This window comes from Pelophylax lessonae (assembly GCF_965119305.1).
Source record: "Pelophylax lessonae genome assembly, chromosome: 1".
Classification (NCBI taxonomy): Eukaryota; Metazoa; Chordata; class Amphibia; order Anura; family Ranidae; genus Pelophylax; species Pelophylax lessonae.
Window position 1 is genome coordinate 735,157,529 of NC_138768.1, and position 24,270 is coordinate 735,181,798.

Here is a 24,270-nt window from a genome sequence, read left to right on the forward strand (position 1 = left end):
ACGCCATGATTTACAGAAAATGCGGGAACGCACAACTGTGGTGGAGGGGCGAATTAGTGAGGTGGAGGACAGGCTGCCAGCTCTTATCGGGGACACCCAAGCTAACTCAGCCCTGGCGCGGGCTTTGCAAGGCAAGGCAGATGACATAGAAAACCGCCTCAGGCGGAACAATATTCGCATAGTGGGGCTCCCTGAGAAGGTGGAGGGCAGGGACCCCACTGAGTTTGTGGAGCACTGGCTGATTGACACTTTCGGTAGAAATATGTTCTCCCCCATCTTTGCTGTGGAAAGAGCCCACTGTACCCCCACACGGGCCGTTCCCTGCAATGCACCTAGGCCGGTCCTGGCCCGCCTGCTGCACTACCGAGACTGGGAAAAGGTGCTTCGGTTGGCCAGGGAAAAGGGCGTGATTAAGTTCAATGGGGTGCGGGTGTCCATATACCTGGACTTCTCGGCGGAGGTCCAGAAGAAAAGGGCTAAGTTTCATGAGGTCAAGCAACGCTTACAGAAGATTCAACTACCATATGCCATGCTTTACCCTGCTCGCCTGTGAGTCACTGCAAGGGGTCAAACCCACTTTTTCAACACGGCTAGAGAAGCAGCTGACTGGCTGGATGTCAACGAGCCCTCTCTGCGGGCCCGCCAACGTGAGGAGCAAGATCCTTGATGCGGAATACCACTTCAGATGCCTGGATTCCAGACAGCTGCATACCTTATGGTGCCAAGGCGCCTAATGTTCTCCTGGAGACGCTTGCTGTTTTCTTACTGTGATCGGTGAACTCCGACTGGAATGCTATGACTCTTTCTAAAGCTGCCTGGCAGCACCTCTGGTGTTGCTATACGTTATCTACTCATGTGGTGTCAGTACTGTGGATTGTTTCCTTGCCCCGTTGGCAAGCTTGTTTATCTCTTTTTGCAGTTGCGCTTTGCTTTTCTCTTTACACAGACTTCCCATTCCATGTACAAGCCATTTTTTCCCCAAGGAAACCTGCCTCCAACTGCCACCTTTTGCTGCCCCGTCACGTCCCCTTGCCCTGTCTAGGGGAGCTGTTCCTACCACCATGCCCTGTCTGATGGAGAACTTCTTGTACCATGGCTAATGTCCCTCTAGTCTCGAGGAATGTCAGGGGGTTGGGAGATCCCCTGAAAAGAGCCATGGTGAATGAGCTCTGTACTGCGCAAATACCACCTGGCTATTATAGGGCTTCAGGAAACCCATCTCACGGCTGAGACTGTGTGAAATATGCATGGGCCCAACATATTTACCACTCTACTCATACCTCCTACTCCAGGGGGCTATGTGTTCTAATCCATAAGTCTCTGGACTACCGGGAGTTGTCTACACTCTGTGACCCGGAGGGTAGATTTGGGTTTTTATACTGCACTATGTACTCGCACACCTATGTACAGGCAATGGTATATGTTCCCCCTCCCTTTTCACTGACATGTTAAGGGAGTTGGTGTGCTTTGTTTTAGATAAACCTTCTGCTTTGTTGTATATCATGGGGGACTTTAATGGGGTGTTGGACCCCTCCAAGGACAGACACCCTCCTCCCAGGGTTGGGCCGGGTGCTCGTGATACCCCTTTGGCAAGATTTCTAGGGAAAATGTCCTGGGTGGATGTCTGGAGGCTGCGAAACCCTGTTACAGCCCAATTCTCATGCTACTCTGGGACGCACTGGACTCTGTCTCGCATAGACCTCTGTGTTGGTACGACGAGATCTTCTGGGGTGGTGACTAAGGTGCAATATGCTCCAAGAGGGGTTTCGGATCTTTCGCCTCTGATCTGCTGGATCGAGATGCGACCTGACTCCCCCCTGCTAGGGCGTCTCAACGCTTATTGGCTGAAACTTCTCCCTCCTGACTGCGACATTGGCAGGGCCATAACCAACTTCTTTCTTGACAATGACTTGTACCCGGACGTTCTGATGCAGTGGGATGTGTTCAAATGCTATTTACGTGGGGTATTTATTGCAGCTGTGAACAAGACCTCTTCCCGGGAATGGGAGGCGGTGCTGACTCGCCATGTGTGGGAAAGGGAAGAGGAATATGTTGGGCAGCCCACGGATGCCTCTAGGGCAGCATGGCTGTCGGCGCAGGATGCCCTGACCGATTTTGTCTCATCCAAGGCAGAAAAGAAGAGCTTCTTCTCTAAGGTTACTTTCTATGAGGAGGGGGAGCAGACTGGCCGTCTCCTGACGAAAATTGTCAATGTGCGCCCAGCGGCGCCTGTTATCGGGGCTCTTCGCCGGCCTGATGGGGGCTTGGTCAACTCCCTGGAGTTGATCATGGAAGAGTTGGCACGATTTTATTCTGAACTTTATTCCACCAAGGCCTCGTATATTGCTTCGGCACTGTCCGAATATTTAAGGGAGGTGGAACTCCCCACTCTATCTGCAACACATAGACTGAAATTGAATGCTCCAATTACTGTGGAAGAGCTTCAGGAGGCGGCCAGCTCTTTTCCTACCTTTAAAGCGCCGGGGGATGATGGCCTTCCTATGGAGGTCTTTCAGACCTACTCGGGGGTGCTCATGCCAAGGCTGCTGCGGGTCTTTAATGAGGCTCTTCGACGTGGCGGGCTGCCGCCCTCCATGTCGGGGGCCAGTGTAATCCTGCTTCTGAAACCTGACAAACCCCCTCTGGACCCTAACTCATATAGACCAATTTCCCTGTTGCAGTTTGATATAAAGATTCTGGCTAAAGTTCTTGCCCAACGATTGAATAAGGTAGTTGCCACTATAGTACACGGTGACCAGGCAGGGTTCATGCCCAACAAATCCACGGCAGTAAACCTTAGAAGACTATATGTGAATATGCAAACAGTATCTGACAATAAGGGCTCCCGGGCTCTCTTGATGCTAACAAAGCCTTTGATAGTGTTGAGTGGGAGTATCTGTGGGCAGTTTTGGAGAAGTTTGGTTTTGGTCCCACATTCATTGCCTGGGTGCGACTCCTATATAGGGCCCCACAGGCGGTCATCAGGGAGGGGGGTAGACAGTCCCTACCATTTAACTTAGGGAGAGGGACCCCACAGGGGTGTCCCTTGTCCCCCCTACTGTTTGCTCTGGCCATAGAGCCCCTGGCTGCCAGCATTAGGGCCCATGACTCTGTGGTGGGCTTCCGGTATGGGACATCCCATCAGAAAATATTGCTTTACGCTGAGGATATGCTGCTACTGTTGGGTGACACTGGCCCATCCCGGGTACAGTGATGCAAATTATTACGGCCTTTGGTGAGTTCTCTGGCCTCACCATTAATTGGTCCAAATCGGCCTTGTTGCCATTGGATCAGGGGCTCGACCCCCAGTTAGCTACCTTGTGCCCCGTCCCAGTGCTGGAACAGTTTAAATATTTGGGCATCGTTATTTCAGCAGATATCACAGCATGCTGTAGATTGAATGTTTTCCCACACCTAACGAGGTTTAGAGATAAAATAGGAATCTGGTCTAAACTTTGGCTCTCGGATGCAGAAGGGCAAACTTGGTAAAAATAATCCTCATGCCCCAACTCTTATATTTTCTTCATAATACCCTGGTGGTTATCCCACTTAAGATTTCTAGACTGGTCAATTCCCTTTTCCGCTCTCGGTTATGGAAAAAGGATGCAGCTAGGATTAAGTTGGAGCAATTACAACGCCCTACAGATGCTGGGGGCCTGGCTTTCCCTAATCCCTGGATTTACTATTTAGCAGCACAGTTACAACACATGCTGGGGAACCTTAGTGTCCGGGGAAGGGGGCTGCGGGACTCCACACTTTCAGTAGTACTACAGGCGGTGGGAGTGGATGATCTTCCGGGGGCCCTGGAGTCGCACTTACTGGCAAAACCAAACAAGCTCTTTCACACATATAGATTGATGCATAAGGTGTGGGCTAAGGCGAAGCAACTTCAACAGGTGACTGGGTTTACGGAGTACAGCCCGATATGGCGTAATCAGACGTATCCAGAACTGGCAGACTTGCCCCGTGGAGCTCTGTGGCGTAGGAGGGGGTTACCCACCTTCGCCAATTGTTTGACCATGGCAGGTTGCTGACATTTGCTCAGCTACAAACCAGGTTTGATATACCCCGGAGTATGATGTTCTCGTACCTCCAGCTACAACATGCCATTAGAGCCCAGCCTTCTCTGCAGTCCCCGAAGCTGTCTCCAACACCGGTATTTTATATGATGAAACATTTCAATTCCACTAAAGGATTTATTTCTAAGTGTTATGCTATGCTACTAGGCGATTATTTGGAGCGGTTTCCTAGTCCGGCTAGGGCACAGTGGGAAGCTGACGTGGGCAACCTTACTGATGACCAGTGGGAGGAGGCGTTGGAGACGGTGCAATACTGCTCATTGCATATGATGCAAAGACTTTCACAACTGTATATAATTCTCCGGGTGCACCGCACGCCGGCCCGCTTGCACAGGCTGGGTCTGCGGGCGGACCCTCTGTGCACTAGATGCCACAGGGACAATGGGGACCTCATTCATCTACTATGGCGGTGCCCTAAGCTCCACAGGTATTGGACGGTGGTGGTTCGGACCATTAACGCTGCTTATCTCCTTTCAGTGCCAGTGGACCCAAATCCCAGCCTTCTTGGTATGGTGGAGGACTTCACCCAAGATGTTAATATCAGATTGGCGGTTACCAGGTCCCTGTTTCAGGCCTGGAAAGTTATCTTACACTGGATTTCCCCGTCTCCCCCTACATTGGAGATGTGGGTGCAAGCAATGGGTAATACTTTACGGTGTGAGCGCTTGATCTACCAACACAGAGGGGTCCCAAACAGATTTGACAGGATATACAGGGAGTTCAGAATTATTAGGCAAATGAGTATTTTGACCACATCATCCTCTTTATGCATATTGTCTTACTCCAAGCTGTATAGGCTCGAAAGCCTACTACCAATTAAGCATATTAGGTGATGTGCATCTCTGTAATGAGAAGGGGTGTGGTCTAATGACATCAACACCCTATATCAGGTGTGCATAATTATTCGGCAACTTCCTTTCCTTGGGCAAAATGGGTCAAAAGAAGGACTTGACAGGCTCAGAAAAGTCAAAAATAGTGAGATATCTTGCAGAGGGATGCAGCACTCTTAAAATTGCAAAGCTTCTGAAGCGTGATCATCGAACAATCAAGCATTTCATTCAAAATAGTCAACAGGGTCGCAAGAAGCGTGTGGAAAAACCAAGGCGCAAAATAACAGCCCATGAACTGAGAAAAGTCAAGCGTGCAGCTGCCAAGATGCCACTTGCCACCAGTTTGGCCATATTTCAGAGCTGCAACATCACTGGAGTGCCCAAAAGCACAAGGTGTGCAATACTCAGAGACATGGCCAAGGTAAGAAAGGCTGAAAAACGACCAACAAGACACACAAGCTGAAACGTCAAGACTGGGCCAAGAAATATCTCAAGACTGATTTTTCAAAGGTTTTATGGACTGATGAAAAGAGAGTGAGTCTTGATGGGCCAGATGGATGGGCCCGTGGCTGGATTGTTAAAGGGCAGAGAGCTCCAGTCCGACTCAGACGCCAGAAAGGTGGAGGTGGAGTACTGGTTTGGGCTGGTATCATCAAAGATGAGCTTGTGGGGCCTTTTCGGGTTGAGGATGGAGTCAAGCTCAACTCCCAATCCTACTGCCAGTTTCTGGAAGACACCTTCTTCAAGCAGTGGTACAGGAAGAAGTCTGCATCCTTCAAGAAAAACATGATTTTCATGCAGGACAATGCTCCATCACACGTGTCCAAGTACTCCACAGCGTGGCTGGCAAGAAAGGGTATAAAAGAAGAAAAGCTAATGACATGGCCTCCTTGTTCACCTGATCTGAACCCCATTGAGAACCTGTGGTCCATCATCAAATGTGAGATTTACAAGGAGGGAAAACAGTACACCTCTCTGAACAGTGTCTGGGAGGCTGTGGTTGCTGCTGCACGCAATGTTGATGGTGAACAGATCAAAACACTGACAGAATCCATGGATGGCAGGCTTTTGAGTGTCCTTGCAAAGAAAGGTGGCTATATTGGTCACTGATTTGTTTTTGAATGTCAGAAATGTATATTTGTGAATGTTGAGATGATATATTGGTTTCACTAGTAAAAAAAATTATTGAAATGGGTATACTGTATATTTGATTTTTGTTAAGTTGCATAATAATTATGCACAGTAATAGTCACCTGCACACACAGATATCCCCCTAAAATAGCTAAAACTAAAAACAAACTAAAAACTACTTCCAAAAATAGTCAGCTTTGATATTAATGAGTTTTTTTGGGTTCATTGAGAACATGGTTGTTGTTCAATAATAAAATTAATCCTCAAAAATACTCATTTGCCTAATAATTCTGCACTCCCTGTAGGGCGGATGGCTGGCGATTCCTGGCTTGGCTCCTAAAGATTTGGTCCTTGACCGCCTACTGCAGTGAATGCTTTGCAATTGAGGTGTGGGCTTCTTGTGGTTGGGTTGGGGGGGGGGGGTGCTTGAGCTGGATATACTTGATTTACCCTATACCTTTCAGTTGGGGATTGTTTCTGGCGGGGGGGTCATTTTTGAAATTGGTGCCATTATTGCTGTATGGATGTATATCTACTTGGGAATGATGTGAACTGTGTGCAATCTATAGTTTCTTGTTTTCTGTCATAGACTTTGTTTCAGATTTTTTAAAAAAAAATAATGCCAGTACTGTGTTTTAATATGACAATGTTACAAATGTTGTGCTGTGTTACTAAATTCAATGTGTGTTGATTATATGTATTCCAATACAAAGAATCATAATCTTATTCCAAAAAAATTATATGTGTCCAAACATTATCAATACACATAAAAATGAAAAAAAAAAAAAAAATCAGAGGGTGACACAACTAATCCACGGTGATACTATCAATCCATAAATCAATAAACATAAATCCTGATGTAACCCACCACCTATATGTAAATGTCCAAATAAAATAAGGAGTTATGTGTAGGAGGGTTCCACCATCATTGCAAATCTTGCCATAGGTTTTCCCTCATTAATGACAACAAGCAGCCTTGTGAATTCCACACCAACACCAATTACAGCCTCTTACCAAGTGCTAAGACATAAAATATAGGTGGTCTTATAGCAGCATGTTGTCAGTACTCATCTATCCATATGACATCTCACATATTTGTGTGTTTGCTGCAATTGTTGTGCATTTGTTTCTCAAAATGGGTTTTTGTGGGCATGGCTTTAATTTTGTGTGTATTTTTCCTGTCTGTTCATGCGTTTATGAGCATCTGCTTATCCTTTTCTTGTTATAGTTACTAACAAATGACAATTGTTCCAATCTTACAACTCCTAACTTTGCTTAATCATGTAGTCAGAAATGCAGCTTCCTGCTTACTAGGTACTTTTTCTTTTTTTTATGATTCCCCATTTTTTTTTTTGAGAGTCTTGCACCTAACAACAAATTGATAGGTGGGGTGGGCAGAGTTGTTAAACCTTAAAATGTGTTTGTTGGGTAATATTAGCCTTTTGTTCGCTGCTGTTCACCATAAAAGAGAAGTTGTGATTCCTTTTAGATTGTAAGCTCCTATAGAGCCCTTCTAAGCCTATATTAACACCCATACAAATCGATAAAGCTATAATTGTCTACAAAATAAACATTTTACTCTGCACACATGCAAGGCATTTCATACCCCTTAATGTTCTAATCCTCGAGATGTATGTCCAATAGTCTTTTGAAAGTAGCCATACTTCCCGCAGGAACTACCTCTTGTGGTAGTGAATTTCACAATCTTGTAGCCCTAACAGTAAAGAACCCCCTGCGTTGCCTGAGGTTAAAACGCTTCTTCTCTAATCGCATTGTATAGCCTCGTGCAATCCTTGCGACTGAATAGCTTTTTTTTTCTATGCTGAGATCACCATTGAGGTATTTGTTATCATGTCCCCCCTCAGGCGTCTCTTCTCCAGGGAGAATAAATTAAGCGATTGCAGACACTCTTCATAATTAAGGTCCTCCAATCCCCTAATTAGTTTAGTTGCCCTTCTCTGGACTCTCTCCAGCTCCAACACATCCCTCGTGAGGACTGGCGACCAGAACTGGACAGAATACTCCAGATGCGATCAGACAAGAGTTTTATAAAGTGGTAGGATTATAGTTTTATCTCTGGAATACATCCCCTTCTATCCCCTTCTTTATGCATGCTAATATTCTGCTGGCTTTGGCAGCTGCCGCTTGACATTGCATGCTATTGCCTAATCTATCCTCAACCAAGACTCCCAGATCTTTCTCCATTTTGGATTCCCCCCAAAGGTTCCCACCTAAAGTGTATTGTGCTTTTATGTTTTTAGTCCCCAAGTGCAAAACCTTAGCCATAGCGGCATGTCCTGTGAATTACTGCTAAACATACAGTCATGGTCAGTGTACCCCTCCTTTTCCTGTGTAATGACTGAGGAGAAAAAAGCATTCAGCACGGTTGCCTTTTCAGTGTCCTCTGTAACATCCTCCCATCATCGTTAATTATGTGTGGAACATGCTCTACCCTAGTTTTTTTTGCTGCTGATATATTAAAAACATTTCTTAGGGTTCTTTTTACTATCCTCTGCTATTTGTCTCTCAAAGTTGATTTTAGCCATTTTGATTTCGTATTTACTTTTCTTATTTGCCTCCTTGTATTGCTGGAAAGCCAATACTGTGCCCTCTGATTTATATTTCTTGAAGGCCATTTTTTTCCCCCCAATACGTTTTTTAACATTACAGTTTAGCCAGCCAGGTTTGGCTTTGTCTTTTCTAAATGTATTACCCATAGGAATGCACTGCGAAATGCATTTGTTTAACCACTTGCCTACTGGGCACTTAAACACCCTTCCCATCCAGGCCAATTTTCAGCTTTCAGTGCTGTCACACTTTGACTGACAATTGCGCGGTCATGCTACACTGTACCCATTTGAAATTTTTATCATTTTTTTCACACAAATAGAGCTTTCTTTTGGTGGTATTTAATCATCTCTGGGTTTTTTATTTTTTACAAAAAAAAAGAATAAAGACAGAAAATTTTGAAAAAAAAAAAAAAAGTTTTTCTTATTTTCTGCGAGTAAATTTTGAAAATAAATGTTTCTCCTTCACTGATGTGCGCTGATGAGGCGGCACTGATAGGCTGCACTGATGAGGTAGGCTGCACTGATGGGCACTGATGAGGTGGCACTTATGGGCACTGATGAGCACTGATAGGCGGCATAGATAGGTGGCACTGAGAGGTGGCACTGCTGGGCACTGAGAGGTGGCACTGATGGACACTGACGGGTGGCACTGATGAGCAGCACCATCAGTGCCCATAGTGCTGCCAGTCAGTGCTTATCAGTGCCTAGATGAGCAGGCACTGATGGGCACTGACTGGCAGCACTATGGGCACTGATGGGGGGCACTGTGTATGTTTTTTTACCTTTTAGTAATCAGGGCACTGGTGATTAGTGCCCTGATTACATCGCTGTGTGTCCCCGGCGGCTGACACCCCCCCACTGCAGGCTTCGTGTGAGGAAGGAGCACCGGCGATGAGAGATGATCTTATATGTTTACATATGAGATCATCTCTCATTGGATGGTCCGATCACGTGGTGAATGGCCGCTGTGATTGGCCATTCACCACGATCTGTGATCGGCTGTGTCCAAGGGACACGGCCGACACAGATTCTCCCCGCTCGCGGGAGCACGCGGGGGGTGTGTCACTGGGAGGCCGTTTAAAAACGGCCTCCCGAAAATTTCGAGTCCGCGCTGCAGCCGTATATAGGCTGTAGCACGGATGGGAACTAGTTAATATGTTCCTAAGGGTCCATGTACACTGCAACTTGTAAACGGCCGTTTAGGAGCAGGTGGGCGTTTTTTGCAGAAGCCCCTGAACCCACCTCTAAGTTATCTCATCTGTCCATGTACACAGGGTCGTTTACAGTCATTTACAGGCAGTTGAGTTCAGTGTCATTTTTTGGAAAGCAATTATTTGCATTCGAACATGTGTTTACCAGCGTTTCAAACGCAAAAACGCAACCGAACGCAATCACCCGCGTTTTTCCATTTTAAAGGGGAATGATTTTTTGACCTCTAGAAACGGTTCTGAGCGCAAACACCCGCTAAATGCTGTTAAACGCTGCATGCAAACGCGGCAATGGACGTTTTAAACGTCCTTTTAATTCCATCATTCAAGGGACTTTTTAAAAACGTCCCGTGTACATGTAGCCTAAAGCCTCGTACACACGCGTCGAAATTCGGCAGAGAATTTTCATCCGACGACCGATCTGCCGATTTTCAGCTTGTTAGTATGATGCTTCCAACAACCGACTCCGACTTTTCGGCCGAAAAAAATCTGGTGTGCAGGCTATAAAATTTTTGTTCTCCGTCAAAACACGGCAGATTTTCATGCAGTCAGTACAGATTTCAACAGGGAAAAATCTTATGAGCAAGACTGGGCATGCTCAGAGAAGAAAGAACACAAAGAAAGCAAAGCAACACATGACATCACTTCTGAAGTAGAATTTTGTCGGTCGACAAAAGTCCAGTGCAGTCTAGGCACATTCCAACCAACAAAACACCACTCTGGACAAGACGGACGACCGGTCGGTGGAAAATCGTTGCGTGTGTACTAGGCTTAAAGCATTCCCATTTTTCCTCCGTGGTCAGTATTCCTAGGGTTTGGTCCCAGTTTACCCTTTCCATCATCGAGCACAATTTGGGAAAGTTTGCCCTTCTGAAGTTTAGGGTTCTTATGTTCCCCTTCTTGCCTTATTATATTATTATTGACGCTAAATGTGATCATCCTGTGATTGCTAGAGCCCAGGTTGTCCTGGACTCCTACCTCCGAGATTAGAACCTCACCTTATACCTTTTTGGTCAAAGCAACAAAAATACTCCCTCCCAAAATCTCATAGGTTCTTTTTTTGGCAATGTGTCAACTTCATTCACACTTCATGCAGGGAAGGCAGCAAACGATTAAGGATGTCATTATCCGATCGCCTACTCCAAGAGGGCTCTTATACTATTTCAGACATCCACAAACCTCTGATCAGTAAAACCATCTCCCCTTTCACATCCTTTTCTGCAACAAATTGGTGTAAGGACTTCCAGATTTGGAGCTTTCAAACAAATATTACAAGGCTACAACAAAGTTCTTCAGCGGATTCCTTCGGAACAATGGAGGGAAACCCAGAGGAAAGATCTTCATCCTGCTCACATACCTTTTCTAGTGGATAAGAACAACCCGAATTCTGCCTCATGCCCTCTCTGCAACCAGCCAAGACCCTCCTTAACACACCATTTCTGGTCATGCACATATAGATCTTCTGGGAAAACCATCTTCTTCATACAAGGAATCACTCCGCTCCACCTACCAAAGGACCCTCTCCTAATATTCCACTATTGGGACAAACAACTCTCAACTAATCAAAAAAAAAATCAATATAGATCACCTGTTTACCAAATGTTTCCTTAGCTGCTGGCAGGCATTTAGGGAATCCGCTTTACCCCCTACCAGGGATCCTCAAACTACGGCCCTCCAGCTGTTGCGGAACTACACATCCCATGAGGCATTGTAAAACTGACATTCACAGACATGGCTAGGCATGATGGGAAATGTAGTTCCTGAACAACTGAAGACCCCTGCCCTAGACGCACTCAATTCTTTTCACCTGTCTTTTGTGTATCACAAGGATATCCAACTGCTTAATGACAAAAAGTACACCTCTTGAGATCTTCACTCTCTTCCTTAAATACTCCAAAGATCAGAACTTTTCAACTTCCCTCCTTTTCAAGCATCACTTTAGCAATCGATGGATAACAGCAGAGCGTGTGGTTCTTAAGGAGATTGTCACACCCCTCCCCCACAAGATCGACCCCGTTATATATTTGTTCATGGTCTATGGTATTGGACAGATTATTTTATTGTTATTTTTGTTTCACTATTATTCAGCATGCTCACCTCTCTTCCCCAGTTCTTGGAAGAGTGAAGCGTGCAACGAATGTTCAAATTAATCTCCTCCATTAATTCACAGTTTATGAGCACACTGTTATTTCTCTTAAGCATTTACCTCCTTTCTGACAAATCTGTAAACTCTCCTGAACCCTAATGACAAAATCTTGCTAAGCCATGTTGCTCAGATCTGTAAACAGCACTGTCACAAAATGTTTCATTTCAGGGGATCTGGTTTCCACCTGTCACTCATTTTTCATAGTGTAAAATCTTTATTAAATTCTTATTAGATTCTTAATTTAGAGTGCTGCTCACGTTACTGCTCGCTGGTCTCCTCTCCTGATCTGACAGCTGCAGGGGGAGATGCTGAGAATCCCCCACTGACATCAGCCGGGAAGAGGAGGAGACCGCTGAGCGATGCTCTGAAATAAGGTATTAGGCAGCAAATTTTTATGAATTGCATACAGTGGGGAGCATCATCCTATCTAACAGAAAACTATAGAAAGAAACCAACTCCTTTAGCAGCGAGGGCTGGGGAGTGGGTAGGGAGGGGCGAGAGGAGAGCCGTGGATGACGGAGGCACATAAACTGACCATAGTATCAGTGCTCAGCAGCCATGATAAACAGTGGTCAGCTTACAAGGGGGAGGGCAAAACCAGGCACAATCAGCCAGGTATTTGAGGTGATGAAAGATGCCACATTACACAGCATAAGCACTGCTCTGTATAACATGCTTTAAAAAAGGAACAGGATCCAATTTGTGAGGGTTACAAACACTTTAACTTTATCCATTATCAGTATTCTTTTAGATAGGCCCCCTAATTGCTTTGCATATGCAAAAGATTAGAACACACATATATATATTTTTTTTTGCATAGTCCCATACACATGCGTTTACTATAGCACCAGCTAACAGCTAGTCATGTTCATGGGAGACTGTACACAGCACCTGGCCTTCCTAGACAGGAGGAACAGATTACAGACTTTGTTGCACAGGCTCAGCAGCCCATGTGCAGAAGGCAACAGTCTGTTTAGAAACAAACAAACACAAAAATATGAACACATCCCTTGATCAGAAAAGATTCCTAGATGTGTTTTTTTTTTTAACTCCATGCTGGAAGACACAAAAGTTCTATAATAAAAGAATCTAACCAGATTTCTTAATACAGTGATAGAGTAAACCTTAAGATAATGGCTCATACGTTTCTTTATCCACATATTGACCCAGAAGCAAATGTTTTGATGAGAAAATATTAAACAAGTTCACAAGAACAGTACCGATATTGTATATCCTTGCACAACAGGCTCTGTTGTCCAGAGGCGACACTTCAGAAGACCCACCAAAATGTAAAGACCAACCACAGTAGCAGTCAACTTCAGCAAGTGACTTACTCAGGGAGAACATAATTACCAAACAAATGGGGGTGATTAACTCCTTTGTCTCCATTTTGTATTCTTGCAAGTTCTAGGTTTTAAAACCTCTGGGGGATGAGGACACAGAGAAAGCAGTATGTATTTATGTCCTCAGCATGGTGAGCTCCCAAGTGACTTGCTACTGCAATTTAACATTCATTTACCAAACTAAGATCTTGCTTATTCTGCTCACTAGTTTGCCCTGCTTGTATCTTGATATCATTGATCTCAAGGCTTAACATCCAGCTATCCTGATTTGTTTCAGTTTGATCATGAGCTTCTTTGTGGGTTCTGTCTCAAAGTGAATATTTAGCACCATGTTACACTTATGGTTACAGTTTGTGGGGTTTAAGGATGGTTTCTCCCTACAACCCTATTTTTTTCACATAAAATTAGAGCCACTGCTACCACCATTGTATTCCTTAGGCTGGCTTTTTTTGGTGTTGCCTATTAATGACTAATAGTGCTGTAAAGCCCAAGCTTTAGACTGTGGTAAAAGGGAGAGTGAAGTCTAATTTTGGTCATGGAGTGGCAACCTAGGTGTGATATCCTAAAGAGGCATGAAGCTTTAAGGGTATGTGCAGGGATGCGTTCTACACCTATTCGCAGGTCGACCAGCATACACTTTCCACAGCACCAAACCTTGAGAAAGGTCTTCAGCTCTAGAGATGTAGTGAATATGGTTTGCAGCAGTTCACATGTATTTAAGGCATTTTTTTTTTTTTTTTTTTAAAGAGTGAGGCACACCAATTCATCCCAACAAAATGGATCTCACAAACCATGCAGCTTGCTGGACTGCAGTTGTGTGTATACACAGTAAGCTATTTTAGTGCAGCAGGGCACATCTCACAGAATAGCTACTGAAAACTACATGGAGAGCACACAGGAAAAACTGTTGAGGGGAATTTATCAAACTGGAGCAGCTGTGCAATCAGTTTCTCTTTCAATTTTGAATCATATCTGAACACCCTGATTGACCACTATCAACTGTTGCTCCAGATTCTGGCTGTATGACAACCAAAGTGTGCTGTGTGCAACATCCATTTACCTTTGCTCTAATGTTTAGTGATCATGGATAATCCTTCGTCATTGTAACCAACAAGCTGTTTTTTTATGCATCTCAATTTCACATCCTTGTTAATGACCTACCAGTTCTAGAGTTCTGAACCCAGGACAGAGGTGACTGTATAGCATGCTAGACCACTTACTGCCTGCCCACTGTCAAATGACGGAGCAGTGCAGCTCTCATTCTGTCATGATTACAGTAAAGCAAGAGTGAACCGTGCCCGTCAGTGCCAACTCATCAGCGAAGAAGAGAAGATTAGTTACTGACAAACTAAGACATTTTTCTTAATTGTCTTTTAGTAAAAAATACAAAAACCCAGCAGTGATTAAATACCACCAAGGGAAAGCTCCATTTGTGAAAAAAACTTGGGTAGTGTTGCATGACCACGCAATTGTTATTCAAAAATTTACAGCGCTGAAAATTGGCCTGGGCAGGAAGGGATTGAAAGTGCCCTGTTTTTAAGTGGTTAAAATTAACTTTGTAAAAAAACACACACAAACACGCATAGAAAAACCAAGTGCTTTAATTAAGCAAGACCGAACAGTGCATGATGAATGGGTGGGGTCACATGCTACACTCTCTCAGCTTTACATCGGCTTGTTTGAGAGAAATCCAGGTGTTCAGGGTGCAGGAGCGTAGCTTGGACCATATCAAGTGATTGTTCAAACCAAAAATCTGAGCAGCGAACTGAGCTGCTGCTTCAGGGGACAGAACTGTAGAGCATCCAAGACCTGCAGCAAGATAAAGGGGTGCAAGAAAGGTAAACATTTTCAGGTTGATTTAAAATAAGAACTGTTTGGCTGCTTTTCAGCAGCGTGCATGCATTTCTCTTACCGCTGGGCATCCTCAGGGAAGACCAGATATCCTGAGCCCCCCAGTCAGCCGTAAGAGGGGGGCAGTTAATTACTGGATATGCAGTGTTTCCAGAAAGAACGGGACCCAAACCGTTGCTTCTGCCGGCAACTGCAACAAACACTGTGGGAATGCCATCGCCTAAGAGTGAAGCACAGAATGTGTAAGGCATTGCAGCAGTAAGTAGGTTTCAGATTTCTGTTCATCAGGACAGAGAACCAAAATGTTAAACACCTTATTACAGTAATGAATCGTGTAGTGCAAGGAGCCAAGCACTGTCAAGATGTGTATTTCTGAATGGGTCCCAACCTACTCTAGTCCCCTGTATACTTAATAGCTACCATGGCATGCGCAACTGCCATTATTCACATCTGTATATTGTGTGACACCAGATTCTTCAAACAGAAGTTAAACGTAAGAGGCCGAGCATAACATAAGTCAAACTCAAGCCTTGTTTTTTTCATAGACTTATCAAATACACTTCTGTAAAATTTACAGTATATTGGCATTTATGTACCTGCTAGTAAGATTTTTCTCTTCCAGTACCTCCGACAGAAGAAATGATGGGAGTGGGAGTAACCTGACCGCTTCTAAATGCCCTCCCATTTACTAGTCTTGTCGCCACCAGGAGATGAGAAGTCTTACAGTATGAGACAAAGGCTGCAATTCCATACCTTCCCACTTAAATTCTTACTTTACCTGGAGAATGCTACGATGTAGATCAAACAAAATACCCTAAAGTCTTCAAAGTGTGTAGTGCTGGTCTTTCCTATCATTTCCTTAATGATTTTAAAAGACTTAAATGCAAGAAACAGCTACAAAAAAATAAATACTGTAAACAAAAAAAAAAAAAAACCCCAACAAGCGTTCCACATTTCTTTTTAGAGGTAAAGTGACCCCACTCTAGCAAAACAGGAATTCGATGAGGTGGGCCATCTTACCTTCATATTCAGACTTGATTCTTAGGGTTTCATCAGGACCCTTGTGGGCAGAAGTCACCCTGAGCTCACATGGAATGCCGTAGTTTACACAGGATTTCTTGATTTTCTCACAATGCACCAAGTCAGAAATGGAGCCCATCAGCACAACCACCCTTCCTTGGCTTACACTGGTCAGTAAGAGCTGAAAAGACAGATGTCATTAGTCCTCTCAATCACCAGCAGCTCAATTAAAAACTCCACTAAATACAGATAAAAATACATACAGTAATGTTGAATGATTACCAACCAAATGATCTGTAATTTTTTCAGGTTCAATTATTTTAATGTATATTATACTACGCTCCACAGCCAGGATCATCACCTTCCAATTTAGCCTACAGCTTATCACTATTGGACAAAAAAAAAAAAAAAAATCTGAATAGAGATGGCTGAAGGTAGGAAGGGGACACATGAAGCTGCACTGCTGAACCAGAACACATAACCTAACTGCCAATGTAGTGCGGCAGTGTGTGCAAAAATCACAAGACTACATAGAATTACAAAAAATCCAAATATTTGGCCTGAATTTAGCAGTTTGCTTGGCCTGTAGCTTGAAGGTCATGGAAGGCAAGGGGGGGAATAATTTCTACTGTATAAGACTGGGAAGTAGACTAGTTCTATAACTGCACTGTGGAACTTAATCTACAACAGAAGTTCAAAGTAACATGCTCCTCATTAACAAAATACAAGTCACGCTGCAATTTTGGAAAGGGCTAAATAAAACCCTTTGTCGTTCTATATACGGACAGAAAAAAATTTCCCCATCTTCACAACTGTACAAAAATGATGCATTGATAGATTTATAATTTATCTTACCTCCACCCGGTCAGCAACCCACTCAAAGTTGCGTTTCACCATCTGCATCGCTTCTGGGGTGATTTCTTTTAGATCCCGGTATGTCTGCAGCAAACACATGTCACCATAAACATTTTCTACGACTAGTTTAGAAACATCCCCCCCCCCCCCCCCCCGTTAAAAAAAAAAAAAAACATTTTATTGCACATGTCGGTACAGATATCTCAGTACTGACTCAGAAGCAGTGCACTGCAAGGGATTAACAGGCCAGAAATTTTGACCTGAATAGGATTTGTTTAACACGGTTTTCAGTTTGTGCTTTAAGACCTGGAACACACCAAGCTGGATTACAAAGGAGATCTAAACCTGTCTGATGTCTCCTCAACACCCAGTCCACTAACATGTCACCTTGGGCATCACCCCTAGCCTGTAGAAAAGCCAGGATCAAATTTTCTCCTAATACCAAACATAACCAACACAGGAAAACATAAAACACAGGAGAGGACCACCCTGTGTCCTAAATCCCATATTCTAAATCCATCTGCCATCTTTGGGAAACATTCAATCCCGGTTACTACAAAATTCAGCCACTACATTTACACTTTTTGGGCTCATTAATATGGGTGCAGAGGCCCGTACAGCATGCAAGAACTGTTGGTTTGTCTGGAGCAGTGTGGAGGACCTCCCTCTGGCCGAGCAATTCTGTAAGCGCTACCAGAGGGAGACCTATTGGATATATGCCTTGGTTGTTTTGTCCCCTGGAGGCTTGAACGAGGAGCTGGAAGTTCATACTCAATTATAGTGGTTATAGGATCTAAGTGGCATGCCACTACACCTGCACTAGCCCCCAAGCATGCCCACTGATGCGAATTGGCACTATGGCTTTTGTGTACATGCCTATGTGGATATAAAGATGGACACTCTCCTGCAGGGGTAACCCTCTGGATAGATCAACTCATCCACCACACTTACATTATTCCCCCAATGCATCAGGTTCATATGCTCACAGCAATGACCATATAGCATTCCATTTTTTTTTTATATAGATTTTCCTTACTTGTGACGTTGCTAAAATTTGCTGTCCCCTGCTGCTCAGGATTTACATCTGTCTTATGTATCATATTTCCCCACCCATTTATGGTTTTGCCGACACTTCCCCCCCCCCAGTCCCATGCTGCACACCTTACTTTAAAGAAGGAGCGACTGGGCATGCTCAGAAACGTGTCCCACCCACTCTGAGGTCACTTCCAGTTGCCTGTATTCCATGCCGACAGCACAGCTCTCCATCATGGATCAGAGACAGTATTTCCCCACTGCTGGCACTTCCTGCAGCTGTCTTTACCCACAGGAGGCCATCCTGCTGGACAATATGGATTCGTTGATATGCCCGTTTATCACTTCCATCCTGTAAGTGTTTTTTTAACTTGTGAAAGGGTTTTATTACTGCACTTAGAGAAGCGCCTTCTTCTCTACTTTGTTTTTCCTAGAGTGTGCTTCCCTCTTCTGAAGTGCTGCATTAACCAAGTCTGTTATCCAGAGCGCCCTATTCTCCACACTCCTTGAGCTGCATGCAGACAGCATATGTCTGTCAAGACGCAGCAGCTTTACAGACTCACCATGTGACAGGGAAGGTGCATGCGTCTGTCAACTCATATGTATGGGCGAGTATATAGCCGTTGCATCTCCATTGGCTAAGGCGAGCTGCCTGCAAGCAGCTCCAGACACATACATAAATGGCCTTTTTCACACTAAGGGTCGCTGCATCTGTGTGGATCAGCCCCAACGCAAACTGATTTGTCTTCAGAGCTTCATGTACTAGCTGTATGTAAACAGCAACCAAATTACCTGTTTATCTTTCTGTTGGCTCTTATCTCCTGAAGGCCACAGACGCCACGAGTCATTGTCAATCACGTCAGCAAGAACAAGCTCCTTTTTGGTCACATCAACACCAAATTCAATCTGATGTAGAAAACAGAAACGATACTGGATTAGCTCTTAACTTCAGCATACAAAAAGTGACACTTACTTGAAATAGTGGCATGGTTTTCACATTCCTTTGCAGTTTTGTATTCTTGGATTATTAGATTTCATATACACATTAACCACTTAAGCCCCAGCCCTATTTCAGACACTTTTTGTTTACAAGTTAAAACCAGTATTTTTTCTTAGAAAACTACTTAGAACCCCCAAACATTATATATATTTTTTTAGCAAAGACTCTGGAGAATAAAATGTCGGTCATTGCAAAATTTTTTGTCACGCGGTATTTGCGCAGCGGTCTTTAAAACGCCATTTTTTTGGAAAAAATTTGAAAAATCACATTTCACTGCATTTAAAAAATACTAAACAGTAAAGTTAGCCCATTTTTTTTGTATATTGTGAAAGATGATGTCACGCCGAGTAAATAGATACCCAACATGTTACGGTTTAAAACTGCGCCCCCCCGTGGGATGGCGACAACTACGGTCAATAGAGATCTCAATCTCCGACGCTTTAAATTTATTTAACGGTTACCAGTTTAGAGTTAGAGTGTAGCTCTTTTTTTTTTTTTTTTAATTATTGCCCACGCTCTGGCGATCGCAGCGATACCTCACATGTGTGGTTTGAACAGTGATTTCATTTGCGGTTCGACTTGCGTATACGTTTTATTTTGTGCGCGAGCTAACGGTGACGGCTACATTTTTTTTTTCTCCTATTTATTTTTTCTTTTTTTTAACTTTATTGCAGGTTTTTAAAAAAAAAAAAAAAAAAAAAAAATCTGATCACTTTTATTGCTGTCACAAGCAATGTAAACATCCCTTGTGACACCAATATGTAGTGACAGGTACACTTTATAGAGGGATCGAGGGTCTAAAAGACCCTAGGACCCCTCCACTACACTTCCCTGTATGCAAAACGCCGAAAACGGCATTTTTGCATACAGCCGTTTTTCAAATCTGCCGCCTTTTGCAGCACAGTAACCCGGAAGCGACGTTATGGATGCCGCCTCCGGGTTACGTCATCGGAGACCCGATCGATGCCGTTTCCGGCATTCATCGGGACTCCATCCAGCCGGCGGACGTGCCGGCTGGGTGCTCGGGGCCCATTAGATACATCATACATACAACAAGTCCTGAGCAGGTAGCTTGTGCTCCATGCATTTCAAGGCTCTGGTTTAACTTTAAAAATACAATTTTACATTGACATCTTGTTCACACTAACAGCAGCTTTAAAATCATGCAACTTGATCTGAAATTGCACAATTTCAAGGTCGCATGCGAGTGAAACATCAGGTACAACTTGGGACGACATCTGTCGCTTCATGCACAGATGTCTATGCAAGTCGCACCTGAAATCGCCAAAAAATAGTGCAGGAACTACATCTGCAAATCGATGCGGCACCGCAAATTCAGCGTCACACCAATGTGAACAGTGCGATTGCTGGCAATAGGGTGCAACCTGTCATGCAATTTAGTCTTCCAAAAAATAAAAAGCATGTCAAATGCCCTAAAATATCCTGTCTTCCATGCAAGAAAAGCATACACGTACCTTCATGTCCACCAGGGTACAATCCTGTGTAGACCACGCTTTCTCCAGAATCTCAAAGATGGCCACTGTGGAATGTTTCATGATGTCTACCTCTGCCTGACCAATCACAAGGCCAGCACCAGTAAGCTTTGCAGCAATCAGCTGTTCTTCAGACCACTGAGGGTCATTATTGGCATCATCCTGCAGTTAAAAGCAATGCCGTGCATATTAGTGGAATTAAGAAAGTAGGACTAGTGACTGAAGCTGTTGAAAGTGAACAGAAATTTTGCACACCTTGAAGAACATCTCTACTTTGGGGGGATAAAACTTGAATCCTTCTTTGACTCCAGGATTTCTCTTGAGGAAGGAGCCAGTGGCTATTCTCCTGCATACCCACTCAATAGGAATCATCTCACAATGGGTGGCAATGAATCCTGTCTCACTACACTTCTTGACAAATGCAGTCTTGATACCTGAAAGGCAAAATATAGCCAAATATTTCTGTTCCCTATTAAACGATCTGACCAGACAAAAAAAAAAAAAAATTTTTTTTTATAATTTTGCTTTGGCTCCCTGTGGCCAATTGGCGCGTGCGCATCCCCACTAGCGGTCCCCTGAAAGGACGTACAGGTACGTCGTTTTGTGGGACAGAGCTGACCTGCCGCAGTACAAGTACAGTGGCTGGTTGGTAAGCGATTAAAGATAATCTTCTCTCTCAATCAATGACCATTTTAAAACCCTATGCTGCTAGCTTTAGGAAATAGATAGAAAAGTAGATCATAATTACTTGTTTTAAACCGTAAACATTTCTTTGGTTACTTCTTAGTTTTTATGTCTATGCAAATGAGGTGATTCATACCAGGAGTCTTCAGGAGGGGTTTTCTCAGTTAAGCACACCCTCCTGCCTGCATGATATAAAGGCAGATGGATTCCAGGAAATAAATGCTATATGAACCATCTGCCCGTAGTCAAGATGGCCATGGCCTAGAAATGCTAGGGGGGGGGGGGGGGGGTTGCTTTGAATATTACAAAATAAATTAAAATAGTGCTTTTGGTTTGTGGTGCTCAGATACAGTGTAGTTCCCAAGGGTACGCTTTACATCTGTAGTAAAAGATTTAATCTCCAAATGTGGAAAGGTTAATTCACAGTAAGAGCTGTGAAAATGTGGAATAGACTCCCACACGAGCAGGTTCTGTCCAGGTCAGTTTTTTTTTTTTTGAAGGCCTGGATTATTTCCCAATTGTACATAATATAACTGGGTACTAATAGTTATAGGTAAAGTGGATCCAGGGAATATCCAATTGCCTGTTGAGGGATCAGGAAGGAATTTTTACCCTGTGGAACAAATGGGATCATGCTTGATGGGTTTTTGCCTCTCTGAGTCAACTGTAGGTATAGGATTGTATGATTTTTCTCCACTTTTATTGGTTGAACTAATTGGACTTGGGTCTTTCAACTAGACTATGTAACTATATGAAGAAACGTTGTGATCAGTGGACTGCTGATTGCGCAGTTCTCGGTTACAGCTGGCAGGGGATAGCTACAGCATCAAGCCGGATCAATGCTGCAGACATCTAGTCATTTGTTGAAATATTTTAAGACTAAAGTTAAAGTAGACTCATTTTAGTGGGTTACCCAGACAGAAGCCAAAAGCAAATTAGCATGTAGGCTCCTGCAAGTGCACAGTGGGATTTGCACAGCTCATCAGCAAAGAAGCCCAGGTTGGCTGCCAATTGTTTTTAAAATTGGAGTGTAAAAACGTACTCCAAATATTATCAATAAATAATGCAAGTAAGGCTATCAAGGCTCCATTCACTTGTGCGATTTATCATGCAACTTTGGACATCAAAGTCTGACAAGGCACACCCCAATATTTTACAATGGTACACGTTCCAAATTGGTGCAACTTTAGGTCATAGTGATGTTGAAAAGGTGCCTGCAATACTTGGTGCCACTTTGACCCATAGAATGTAAAGTGAGATCAAACTCGCACCAAAAGTCTTTTGAGACATGTGAATGTAAATGAAGCCTAAAGGAACATGGCAAACATACATCATGTGATAAATCTTACCGGCCTCTTGAAGCAGTTTGAAGACACAGCTGGTGGTCTTGTTAGAGATGGAGGCTTTTCCCTCCATGTGATCCTTCCTGGCAGCATTCCCTGCCGTGATCTGATCCTTGGACTGCATGAGAACACATCCTGGGTGATCGGGCAGCTCGTACACCTCTTTAGTTTTGCCCTCATTGATCTTCTTGCCAAGTTTCAGTTCTTAATACAAAAAGATCTGTGTAAATTGTGCAAATCCAATAACTGAGCGTTAAGCAACATTTATAAACATCTATTTTTGTTTGCCAAGTAAACGTGACCTCCAGGCTACAGAACAGAGACAGGCCTAGAGGATCATTGCCATCTTTGCTCTAGGCTTGATGCACGTGCTCTATTTTAGAGGCGGCCAAATGACTAGGAAGCCTAGAGTAGTGTTTCACAACCTGTCGGTCAAGGCACCCTTTACAATTCCATACAATCTCAAGGCACCCCATTCTAAAGATTAAAACAAAAAAACACTAAAATTATTAAAAATAAATAGTTTTACATGTGCAGCAACACCCATATGTTTAGTACACTCAACATTAGCAGTGGTTTATTCTTCCAAAGCAAACACCTATGGTACCGACTAGTATTCCATTGTTGCTCTTCCTCACTCAGCTAACGTGACCACAACGCTGATTGAGGGGGGCAAGGGCCTTAACGTCCTCTATCAACTGATGTCATTGGCTGTTCGGACACTGGCAGCTAGAAGGTTGTAATGGTGCACAATGAAAACCTGTGGCTTTATGTAACTAATAGGCAGGCTTGATCCACCTGCTGGCTTGTATACAGTTTTCGGGCAGTTTCTAGGCCTTTTGCCAAGGCACCCTGTTTGACAAAGGCTGACTTAGAGAGTAAAGCCTCGTACACGCATCGAAAATCGGCAGGGAATTTTCGTTCAACGACCGATCTGCCGATTTTCGGCTTGTTAGTATGATGCTTCCGACAACCAACTCCAACTTTTCGGCTGAAAAAAAATCTGGTGTGCAGGCTATAAAATGTTTGTCCGCCGTCAAAACACGGGCCGATTTTCGTGCAGTCAGTACAGATTTCGACAGGGAAAAAAAAATCGAATGAGCAAGTCTGGGCATGCTCAGAGAAGAAAGAACACAAAGAAAGCAACCCAACACATGACATCACTTCTGAAGTAGAATTTTGTTGGGCGAGAAAATTAGTGTGCAGTCTAGGCACATTCCAACCAACAAAACACCACTCTGGACAAAAGACAGACGATCGGTCGGCCGATAATCGTTGCGTGTGTACGGTGCTTAAGGCTCCATTTCTCGTCTGCATTTAGGGCAGGGCTGGTTGAAGACCTTGTTGGGCCAAGAGCAAACCTCTCATGGGTGCCCTTAAACTTGCATGAACATAATTTCCAAATTCAACATTCTAAATATAGAATTAAAATTCTCCAAGTAAAAAGACAGTACTTGTTAGACTCATTGGCAATTTTTTATACAATGTAAACATACATGTTCAAAGGATAAGGAATTGAGAAGTCCAAGTAGTATAAATGTTAGGGTTGCACCGATAAGCATTTGCAGGAGTACTTTAACTCGTGCAATTGCTCTGTGGTGCAATTCCTATCTGAATCACAGGCAGTTTCTCCCACCGCTCCTGTGTAAACCCAGGCTTGTTAGTGACTTCAGCCTTGGTTCATA

The 24,270-nt window shown here is 43.8% G+C and overlaps 1 protein-coding gene across 2 annotated transcripts in view; it reads right to left on the reverse strand.

The window, feature by feature from the left end:
• Window positions 1-14,889: 14,889 nt before the first annotated feature.
• PAICS (phosphoribosylaminoimidazole carboxylase and phosphoribosylaminoimidazolesuccinocarboxamide synthase) overlaps window positions 14,890-24,270 on the reverse strand; it is a 130,548-nt gene continuing 121,167 nt past the window's right edge. For both annotated transcript variants that reach the window (XM_082264894.1, XM_082264893.1), the window contains 8 exons: window positions 22,592-22,789; window positions 20,814-20,992; window positions 20,541-20,720; window positions 18,858-18,971; window positions 17,034-17,117; window positions 16,179-16,359; window positions 15,220-15,378; window positions 14,890-15,116 (listed from right to left, as the gene is read on the reverse strand). In XM_082264894.1, the coding sequence (XP_082121020.1) occupies window positions 14,950-15,116; window positions 15,220-15,378; window positions 16,179-16,359; window positions 17,034-17,117; window positions 18,858-18,971; window positions 20,541-20,720; window positions 20,814-20,992; window positions 22,592-22,789 (1,262 nt within the window). In that variant the 3' untranslated portion in view covers window positions 14,890-14,949. The remainder of the gene's footprint in view (window positions 15,117-15,219; window positions 15,379-16,178; window positions 16,360-17,033; window positions 17,118-18,857; window positions 18,972-20,540; window positions 20,721-20,813; window positions 20,993-22,591; window positions 22,790-24,270) is intronic.